At 38.5% G+C, this 12019-nt stretch overlaps 1 protein-coding gene across 1 annotated transcript in view; it reads left to right on the forward strand.

Annotated features, from left to right (window-relative positions):
- The window catches only part of LOC127628661 (PR domain zinc finger protein 5-like), a 100621-nt gene that overhangs the window by 58797 nt on the left and 29805 nt on the right, over nucleotides 1–12019 (forward strand). Inside the window, 1 exon segment of the mRNA XM_052105443.1 lies at nucleotides 6329–6414. Coding sequence (XP_051961403.1) covers nucleotides 6329–6414 — 86 coding nt within the window.

The raw sequence follows: 12019 nt of genomic DNA on the forward strand, positions 1-12019 counted from the left end.
TCAGTTTCTGAATCGGACAATTTAGATTGCTTTGACATCAGTTATGGGAGTAGGGACATGAAAAAAAAAACTGCATATTTTCAAAACAGACTATTCAGATGATAATTTTAATGACTAGTCAACTTGTCAACTTGAAGCCCTGTATAATTATACTAGTTTAGGATGATGTCCACCAGACACAATCAGGATTGTTTCTTATGGGACGCTGACACTGGGCGTGTTCTTGTGTTCAAAAACAGCTGGACAGAGCTCAACAGAATGCAGGGATCTCCAGACACATCTTTAGAATTAAGATGAGAATGCTTTTAAATGTTGAGAACATCTTGAAGATTTAAAACTATTTTTTAACTTGCAGTCTAATAAAAAGCGCAAAGCTCTCATTTGTTACACTAGCAACGCTTTGATGACTCTGTGGGCCTAGATCTAAAAGGAGATGAATTTTAGAGATGCAACTTTTCAGAGATGGGTTTAGCTTGCAACAGTTGCTTGTTAGACTGTCAACACAAATGAATGAATGAGAATGGTACCAGGTATTATAGACCTCCTTTGTAAGCATGCAGGACTGTGTGTGTATGTACATGTAGAGAATACAGTGCATACATGGTAACATTTAAGCATATATGGCTGCCTCAGAGATCATTTTTGAGGTCTGTTTGTAATCAGCAGGTCAAGTGTGAAGGTATTGGGTGTCTGTGATTGATCAAAGTAAACCGCTTATCAGTCAAAAATGATCAATATTATATTACAGCTCCATTCCAGTCTGGTGGTCTATTCCCAGCGGCATTCAGTCCTAGATTTACGTGTGTGTGTGTGTGTGTGTGTGTGTGTGTGTGTGTGTGTGTGTGTGTGTGTGTGTGTGTGTGTGTGTGTGTGTGAATGTGTTAGCCTGCCTGTGTGTGTCTGTTTTGAATGTTAGATGGAGAAAGAGGAAGCTAGGATGGAGTGTATGATGGACATGACTAATGTCTTTCATACTGAAGGCCCTGGGCTACGAAGATCTCTGCAAACACCAGCATAATGCTTGGCATGTGACAGGGACAACCATCTGTTCACCAGACACACACATACACACACACACACACACACACACACACACACACACACACACACACACATTCATACTCAAGAGGGGGTGCCAAATGGATCGATTAGCAGAAGGGGGTGTCTGGGGCTAAAGGGGACCGCTGGGGATCTGGAAGTAGAGCAGAGACACCCGGGTCACACAAAGAGGGTGTCCCATTACAACACATGCTAAATCAGTTAGCTCCCTCTCCACACACATATATGTTCACACACATCAGGGTCTCTGATAGGGATCCCTCACTGACAATGCAAGATCAAAATAATGAGATTTTTACATTTTCTTAAGAGAATGTAAATGGTTTTTGTCCATGGAAAAGTCACCACCACGATGCTATGGTGTTGTGGATGATGGCCAGGGTGTTGCTCTGCTGTTGCTAAGATGTTATGGGTGGTTCTGGGTCACTGCTTACTTAAGTCAAATGTGCCCACCTCCAAGTCTCTGTGATATTGTGGCACCAAGATATGTCTGTGGTCACTCTTTCAGTGCAAGTCAAATTGTTTCAATAGTTTTATTGTCCACCAGGTGAGAATCATAAGTCATTTTGAAAAGTATTGCACACCTCTCCTCAACAAGCTGCATGATTTGAGGTATCATTCATGTCTGAAGCACAAACAGTACAGAATGAGTCACACACCAAAGTTTAGTACATAAACGTATGTACATTTAACACATTAGGTACATAAACAAACCTCTAACCATATGTTTGAGCAATAATACTAGCCCGTAATAATCTTAACACCAATGATACATTTAAAAAAAAAAAAAACACACACAACATTAAGGTATTTGGACCATTTTGACCACTTAAATTATGTTAAATAAGAGCCAGCCAACTCGTGGTCTTCCTAAATTTTCTTAAAATTCAGCATTTTGGATCTGATGTCTCATCAGCTCCTGTGGCATAATGGAATAGCAAAGTGTTCAGTGGTCCCACAATTGGTAGTAGGTCATCCGGGTATTTTTCACCTACTGTTTTATAAATACTGAGGATTTTGACATACTCCTCCATTAACATACTGCTTTTAGCTTTCTATATAGTAGGGAAGTAAGTATATTCGGACATAGCTATTCTTGCATTTAATATAGCCAGACAAAAAGAATAAGAACATGTCCCATGTGAACAACAGACCCAAGTGGCTGCTCATACATCAGAATCAAGCACTTTAAGTTTAGACTTCCACAGGGAAGAAGTGTGGACTTATTTGATATGTCTCCACAAATTGGAGACTCCCATTAAGAGTTGGTGATCTATCAAATTGAGGAAGAAGAGGCAGAAAATCAGGCAGTGATGTCAGAAACGTTTCTTCATATGCTAATGAGAATACAGGCTCTGTTTGTCCTGAGCCAATCCATGTTTTACAGACCTGACATATGCTCTAATCCCTAGACCCGGAGTTTGGTCTTGTTGAATCACTTGTCAAATATCATCTACAGAGGTCATTTAGGAAAGAAGACAAGCTTTAACCCAATACTTTTATTGAATAAAAAATGACAGATTCCCTCCTGATGTACCCAAGGTGGGTCATGGTTTGGCTGGTAAGTAGTTCACCCATGCTGGTAGATGCAACAATGGCAGCGTTCTGCAGACAAATGTTTCACCAGATGGTTGTTCGCACCAGCCGAGAAACCACTATTGAGATGAATGGGATTGCTAGATGCACCCAAGAACATCTTTGAAATACATTTTCTTGTTTGTCAGCATGCTGACCTGTAAACCAAACCTGAGATTCTAGATGGAAGTTGCAAGAAGGAACTCAGAATGCTTGCAAGATGTATCAGTATCACCTCGACAGAGGCAAAAATTAGCCATCAGGCCAAGTAATAAGACCAAAACCAGAGGACACCACAAAATCCTGAGAGCTAGGATAAGACAGTGTACAGGTTTCTATTTTTTTGCAGAGGGAGGCATTTGCTGCCACAGGGCCTGGACAACTCACTATCATCAATGGGAAAATGAATGACCAAGTTTATTGGGCCAATTGAAGCTCAACAGAAGTAGGCTGATGCAACAGGACATTGACCCAAAGCACTGGAGTAAATCAACAACAAGAATGGCTTCTGCAGATCAAATTATGCTTTCTGGAGTGACTCTGGACCTCAACCCAATTAAGATGCTTTGACATGAACTCAAGAGAGAGATTCACACCAGACATCCTGGGACTATTGCTGAATTGAAACAGATTTGTAAAAAGGAGTGGTGAAAAATTCCTTTTGACCATTGTGCAGATCTGATTCGCAGTTACAGGAAACATTTGGTTGAGCTTATTGCAGCCAAAGGAGGGTCAATCAGTTATTAAATCCAAGAATTCACATACTTTTTTTCATGCTGCTACATATTAAGCTGGTCTCTTAGTTTAGGGTGGGTGGAAGCTGTGGGCTCCAACAGGAAGTTGCTTTGGATGATGTGAAAGGCATATTATTTCCGTTTAGAAGAAAGTTAATTAGTGGAATATATATGAGGCTTTGGTTTTCTATATATGCACTGTGGACTACAGCCAGATTATGGATGTAAAAGAAGCTTGTCACCATCAAATCAACACCATAACAAATCACTTGTAAGCTCTTGGCAGATTTGTGTGGAGAGCGGTCTCAAGAGCTATCTCATGTGCATTCTGCCCTGAAGCTGAGCTAATTAACCTTATTATTCAAAGGGCAGCAAAAAAGTTTTCCTCGCCAATCACTTCGTTTATCTAATTAAACTACACAACTTTTTTGAATCCAACAGTTATTCCCTCAAGAGATTGCATTAACAAGAAAGTGAATTGGAAAGCGTATTGTTGCACAATCAGGACGCACACACAGGAACACAGCAATTGGCATCTCTCAAAAGGCAGTGTCTTATTAAGTTATGTTTTGCCATTTCACATCTCTCTGTGGGGCTGCTCCAATTGCCAGGCGAAATACTTATTCCAAAGGGAGTCATTCTCAATCCAGAGAACCTTTATTTCATTAGCCCAGAAAGGCCTGTAATGAGAATAGAGCATTTTTTCACGTGCCTGTTTCTTTCGGCTTCCTATAGTGATGGCTGACCTCACGGTTATGTGAGCCTGATATTTTCCATCCTTTGTATGACTTGCTAAATAATTCCTACACAACAAGCCAGAGCAACAGAAGCAGTGCCAATGAGCTAACTTTTATCTATAACAGTTGAAGTTACCTGAAATCATTGGATTTCTACAACGTCTATTAAGTGATCAGAAACTTTTTGTTTTACAAACTAGTCACTGTGAGGCAATAATTCGAATAGATACTATTATTCCTAAACAATAAAAAGAGCAAACAAGAGTAAAATGTATAGAAAGTTCACAACACCTTGTGCTGTTTCTGACTGTGTTCAGCTTTGCATATCCTTCTGAAGAATGCTTGAAACATACGGCTGAAGTTTAGTTTTAGCAAGGTTCCTAATTATTTCAGTCTGATCTTAATAGTTGGAGTAGCATATTTTGGTGTGAATATTTGTGAATCCGTCATTACGTAATTCAAGATTTGCAAAGATGCTGTAACTGAAGGATTCAGCACACAGTGTGCAGCAAAAATAGGCTCAGGTCTAAAACTCTTCTTGCAATGTTGCTTCCCAGACATTTCTGCTTTGAGGCTTATCCATGCAGTGTAAATTATGTAAACTTTTCATATGGTTCATATAGTGTCACTTTATCTTGTAGTATAGCCCAGGGGCTTTTGCATTTTTTGAAATGTCACTAATGCCCCTAAAATAAAGCCAAAATAAATTATTATAAAAATAGTGACTTAATGATGTAATGTTGATAAAGTTTATCTTTTTTTCTTTCTAGCCAGTATTAGAGTAGGTTAGGTGTATAAACCTGAAGAAAAATCTAATTTGAATTTTCAGTTCGATTGAAATTTATTTGTAGACTTTAGAAAGCAGAATGAAAATTATACTTTTCCATTTTTCAACACTTTTATTATTTTATTTATTTAAAATTTTGCACAGACCCCCTTAGCTAGGGGCTAACGGGAACATGTTATTCCTTCCTTCAAGACAATTTAATAGTTTTAACAGTGTTGGGTGCCACTTGATGTCCAATGTAAAATCTGGATCCTGAAGCCAAATAAGTTGAAAATGTATTGCCTTATTATTGCATTAATTACTAGTGTTTTTCATACTAAACACAATCAGAAGTACTGAATTGCACCCAAAGTGCAACTGTGTCAGTAAGTGACTTCATAGAGCAACACTGCAGAATACTAATCACAACTAACCTGCTGTCTGCAACCTGTATCAGTTTTTCTAAAGTAGATCAACGTGTGCATCCACTCTCTGATTGACAGTATGTCACTCCTCTTTTGTAGTGATACTTGGAAAATGCTCAGATAACATCTCACCCATTCAGACCAGTGATGCTTTGATCCAATGAGGGGCGGGGCTTAACTGACCCCACCCACTTTAGGTCACTCCAGTTTGAGATGGTGGAGATAGAACCACAAAACAGAGTTCCTGTGTGTTTGGTTTTGCATTTCTGTAGAAGAAAAGTGGTATCCCAAGGGGGTATGGAGTATTGATTTGGAAATCCTGTTTCACATTTTATATTCCTCATAGACACATTATTCCAGGCTTCATGTAGTCAAAGATCAGACAGCATATATCTATATATATACATCACTTTGGGCAAAATCGCATATTCTCATTCATTGAAGAGCAAAGATTAAAGCCTGCTCTATGTGCATACATCGATACAGTATCTGATTGTAATATTTATAATATATGCAGCTGAATCAGTGTATCCACAGTTAAGCTGTACTTGATCATGGGATACAAAACAGACATAACTAAGCATTGGATATGTGGAAACCAAATCGTGGAACAAATTTTTACAAAAGTTTCGTATTATGGCCTAGCCTTATGGTGCAGTGCTGTACCTTTCAAGTATCCCAAAGCACATCCAAGTTGGTGCGCCATTCAGAGATTATTTGGGAATTGTTTTTAAATTCCTATGCACTTGCTTCTTTTTAATTGAAATAGAATTGAAATTGAATTAATTAAAAAAAAAAGTGTAGTTTTGAATAATACATTTATTTTTTTTAATTTCACATAAACGTTATCATACACACAGCATATGAGGTATTTCCAAAAACCTTAAATTATATAAAACAAATAGTTGAAATGTCACCTTGAGAAATTTGTATTTAATTTCTACACTGCATATTTCATAAAATATCATAAATGAACTATCCCAGAACTTTCTGTAATTTCGTATTTATTTGTTTTTGTTTGTCTGACTTTAGGTGAGCGGCCATATCAGTGTCCATACTGTGACAAGGCCTTCATCAAGAACGATGGCCTTAAAATGCATATACGTACACATACTCGGGTAAGACCATGCACAGACACACACATTTACCCATTTATTTACAACCATACATTCGCCTACCACATTTTCTTTCTGGCATTTCTCATTTCTCAATAAAACCTCAGTCTGTGTTTGTGTGTGAATGTGTATCTAAGTTCACAAAACAGTGGTTGATCTTGTCTGTTGGTGGAAAAGTTTTTTTGTCCTATAGAGCCAACTCCACAGCATCTGGACTTTAGGAAATGTCTTCTCACTGCAGAATCTAACACAAGCAAATACACTTACTTCAACATCTGGATAAATATGCTGCCTAAATAGGCTACCGCTTGAAAAAGAGCCTGTTTCTGTGTGTGCACCTGTATAGGTGTGTGTAAAAAAACAAAAGTAACATGTAAACCTGATTACGTCCAAATTACCATTTTAACAGATGTGGGATAAACTCCATGTTTAATAGATTTGGTATTTTTTACATTATGGGTTCCATTTTGGCCCCCAAAAAGTTTAAGACACTTTTGTCACACTTTAACCCCTTAAACTCTGAGCACACAGGTGGGGTAGAAGTGTGCAATAAGTTTATTCTTAAATTGTAAAAGCATCCTGATACGTCAGTCACTTATACATGGTACCATTTGAAAGCTTAGAATCTGAACTTTTCAAAAACTCCCATCACTTTTGTATTTATGTTACATTAAATAACAAAATAAAGCCTTGAAAGATTTGCATCGCAAATGTGTGCCACCTAGAGGTAAAAAATGCTTATGAACAGAATGTTTTTTATATAGCACAAGTTTTTTAAATAGACAATGTTGCCCTAATACCCCAATTTGAATGATTATCAAAATAATCAAAGTGAAATTTGATCTCTGTAAGACAACAAAGACGAACATCTCATATCTGCCCTTTTCACTGCTTCAGTAAGCCCCAAGGTAGCCAAATCTCCATATTAGCTCATACCTTTGGCTGCCTTCTTCAAAATGAGCAATATTTTACTTGTCTGTGAACTTGCTTGGTAAAATAATACAATGTCACATCTCAGATATCCAGAAAAAAATTAAATCCAGTCAATCATTGGCTCAGTATGCTATCAACTATTGATAATGATATGTTCTACATCAACACAATACTGAGGATCTCAGCTTTCCAACGATTGAGGCCGAAATATTAGATTAAACAGTGGGTAACATGCATGCAATCCAGAATTTAATTGATGCCTATGGTGTGAATGTTCCATCGCTGTTAGAGCGCCACCTACGTTTTAAATCTGCATTGTGTGATGAAAGGTCATAAATGATTGTTTTGTTTTTTTATTGATTTTTCTGTAAAATTAGATTTTTATTTATTTATTTGTATTTTTTTTTTTTTTTTTAGCAGTTATCCAACTGTATGTGTGTATGGTGAGCTTTTAAATTTGAGAGTGAAAAATTGCAAGCGGCAGCCAAAAAGGTTTTAAATGTATGAATATACTGTAACAAGTGATATAGAAAAATTTCAACCCAATGGCATTTATTTTAAAGAAATATGGAACAAACTTTTCAAGCAAAACTTTGTTAGATTTTAACAAATCATGTATTGTTCAAAATTATGACAAAAATTATTTGGTCACCTTCTGGTTGTCAAATGTTCTAGGAACATCCCATAATTAATGTCTTGAACCACACCTGTGGATACTCGACAAGGAGACCTGTGTGAACTTGATGGGAACTGACTTAATACAGCACATCCACTAAAATCACCTTGACAGCAGTTACTTAAAAGTGACTGAAAAATTATTGAGTAAGGTATAGTAGTTCTAAGAGAAGCATTGTAGAATTGGTTTGCAGATGTCACAGGTTTGATTTTTATATCTAATGCAATGATATGTATACATTTTTAAATGTGACTCACTGTTGATGTCCAAAAGTGCCCAAATAATTTTTGGGATCACTGTCCACCAGTGTTTTTTTTAACTGGTATGTTGCCCCGAAACAATTGGTCGTAGGTCTATTCTGGGTTGTGGACAGCAAGGAAAAACAATGCTAAATGAAAATTATACAATGTAGAAGCTTATCAACTTTTAAAAGGGAGGAGAAACTGCTTTCAATATTGTTTTGTTGTTGACATCAAAAGGCTGTGTGTTGACCTAAAACAGAAACCATAGAGAACCAAATTAATCTAACAATTTACATGCCATAAACACTATATACTGCCAGAACAACAAAACCAAAATCCAAGGCGAATGACAATTTTTTTTTACATTAAGTGATTTCTAAAGAAATCCATTATAAGAGACAGCTTTTGAAGTATTATGTCAATGACATGAATGAATAAAAGTGGTGCAAAAATTGGTTAGTAGGCTGCTAACTTAATATACTTTTAAATGGAAATGCATCTACTAAATAGCAAAAAAATAAATATGTTTTTGGAAACCAATTATCTGCTTGCCACCTTTTTTGATGATGGATGGCATGGGTCTTTGTTGTGACAAAATTTCTTAAAGGAACTGTATTGCTTCTCCCATGTTTCCCCGTCATTTAGAATAGCAGTGTCTCTCAGTTTTATAACACAGACAGTGGCTATTAATCCAAGCAAACTTCAGAAAGCAGAACAGACGCAACACATCATTAGAGCTCTTTGCCAAATATGAACAGATATCCAGTAATTCTTCACCATGACATATGAGCTGTGGACTGACACACAACAGAGAGCAGAGAACACAGCCATTATGACATCATTGTGAAAACTGAGCAATTGTGAAACAATAATGTTAACAAGCAATGTCAGAACTGTGCTAATCCTCTTAAGTGACACTTTCTTTCTTTATGACACTCGGTGGCACCAAACGCAAAACCCTGCATTTTATTACATTCAATCTGCAGTCCAACTAAACCAGGTGCAATATGCGCTGATATAGCACTGTGCCATGCATATTTAAATTAAGTAATTGTCATACTTTTCTGAATAAACCTAAGCCTTTCTATGCAAATGAGGCTACATTTTATCTAAAAAGGATGAGTGTATACTTTTAAATGACTGTAGGAATTCATTAAATTGAGTACAAATAATGATGAGTGGTAAGAGTATCCCTGCGATGGACTGGCGACCTGTCCAGGGTGTCCCCCGCCTTTCGCCCAATGTTAGCTGGGATAGGCTCCAGCCCCCCGCAACCCTGTACACAGGATAAGCGGTTGACGATGGATGGATGGATGGATGGATGGATGGTAAGAGTATCCATAGTCGGGTGCCAAAAGCGAGTTGTGTAGCGAGTTTCAGCTGTACTGGCTGTAAAGTAGTCAAGAGGATTGCATATTTTATAAACTGAACCCCCTGATAAAAACCCCAAACCCAAACCTAATCACCTGTATAAATTTAATGTTAGGGAGAATGATGCAACCTCCGAATCATGCAATCTCTGATTATGCAAACCCATTTTACACTTTGAAAATTCATACACACGATAGCCGAGTACATAGTCTATAGTGCATCATTTGGGACACAGCTAGTGTCTACACTGAAAGCAACAGGTGTCATGTCACACCACAACAGCTGCACCTAACCTTAGAATTTTCACTAGCAACTGACCAATCATCTGTGAACTCGATAGAGCGCTACTTAAGCCATGCTTTAATGGGAGTCTATGGCAGATACCTGTACCTCTCTAATCAATGGCGCAAAAGATCAATGTTCATTGAACGAGAGGCACATAATTTTAGTGCTGCCCAGATGCCGTGCTTCTCTGGGAGTCTACAGGAGCATCTTGAGCACTATTTGCATTGGATCTGGAGCTGATTGGCTATTGGACAGTGGGCTTTCAATCAATGTACTTTTCTCTTGCATAAAAGATCGTCAAGCTCTCAATGGTCAGAACTCAAATGGTCAAATCTTAGAAGTTTTCTAAATCTGATATTTTGTTGCAATACAATTTTTGAGCTCAGTTAATTATTATCGATAAGGAATGTCACTGTTGGAGTAGTAGTTTAAGTGACTTTTTGGGGCAAACTTGCACAAACAATAGTATGTGCTTGCACAAACAATAGTATGTGCTTCTCCACTAATGGGAAGCACACTTCGGCACTGCTTTGCATGGGCTTTTTTAGAACAGCAAACAATTTTATAATGCTACAAATGCATACATGGTTAGAAACAAAAAGACCAGAACATGATTAAATTTGAAGGCCAGAGACCAGAAGCATCACAAGCTGACATTAATATAATGGTCAAAAGTTAGATATGAAAAAAATTATTTATAGCTAGCAATTCATGTTATTTGTAAATAAAATAACTTACAAAGTTGCTGCATTAGCTGTGCATTGCATCATAAATAATAACAGGGCATGTTTTAACATGCTTAAAAAACTTTAAGTTGCTTTGTCATTTCACACCTTGTTAGGACACGGTGTGAGGTTTCAGTGGACCGTTCTATCCACTGTCAACATGACATGACTTACAATGCTTCAAAATATTCTGGGTTGTCCACTATTGTCCATCTGTGCTAATGTGCCTTAGTTTGTGACCCTTGACCTGTATGTGTTTTTGTGAGTGTCGTATTGCTGTCAATCCAAGCTGATGGGTTATACTGCATCGCCAAGTCTAAATGCCAAGACTATCACACACATGCACATCCACACTGGACAAGGCCCATATTGCTTACATCTTTCTATCACACTGGACCAGGCCCATATTGATTACATCTCTCTCAATCACAGACACACACACACACACACACACACACACTTGATCATCTGGTCCTTGCAAATCCTGTGTGTGTGACCACACCTTGCCTTGATCAGTTTCCCAGGATTCTCTCTTCCAGTGTCCACCCATTCCCATGATAGCTGGGAGTTGGACGTGCAAGTATGGCCTGTGCTATCAGCATGTTCAACACCCTGCTCAACACACGCCTTATCTGTCTCAAGAACAACTGATGCATGCCTTGGAGCTCTTGGAGTGTGTATGCGTTGATTGGTGCATATTTAGCTATATTTATTGAGCTAAATCTAAAGCCTCCTTTTGAGAGTGTCCTCAATTAGAAAATCATTTCACACATTAAATATTTAAGTTATTTTTACTTATAGTAAAGTATAAGTATAAAACTCAATAGTATGTCCCCATTTGGATCTGTGTGTTTTGATTCGACTGACATTCAGAGACATCCTTAAAGGGATGGGACACAGATGACAGGGGAGGATCCAGGAGGATGATCAGGAGGAATTGGCAGACAATCTGGTGGCCAGGGAGGAGTCTGTGGTTGATCAGGAGACCAGGGAGGTGACCATGGGCAAGGACTGGGTCAGAAGGCTTGAGAGATGGCCATAGAGCAGGTACAGGATCAGAAGGCCTGGGCGGAGCCACAGGAGGCTTGAGGAGCAGAGCCAGGGAAGGCAGAGCCACGGGAGGCTTGAAGGACAAAGCCGTGGGAGGCCTGGTACAAGGAGCTGTGGAAAGCTTGGATGAAGGAGACGTGGCATGGTTGGACAAAGGATCCGTTAGTGACAGGGAACTGACCTTTGTGGTCGAGAGCGCAGGCAGAGACTGGGAAATGACCTCCATGGTCGTGAGCACTCGCAGCGTCTGGGGAACGATCTCCATTTGTCGTGAGCACTGGTAGCGACAGAGTAACGACCTCCGTGGTCATGAGCACAGGCAGCGA

The sequence above is a fragment of the Xyrauchen texanus genome, chromosome 35 (genome assembly GCF_025860055.1).
Source record: "Xyrauchen texanus isolate HMW12.3.18 chromosome 35, RBS_HiC_50CHRs, whole genome shotgun sequence".
Classification (NCBI taxonomy): domain Eukaryota; kingdom Metazoa; phylum Chordata; class Actinopteri; order Cypriniformes; family Catostomidae; genus Xyrauchen; species Xyrauchen texanus.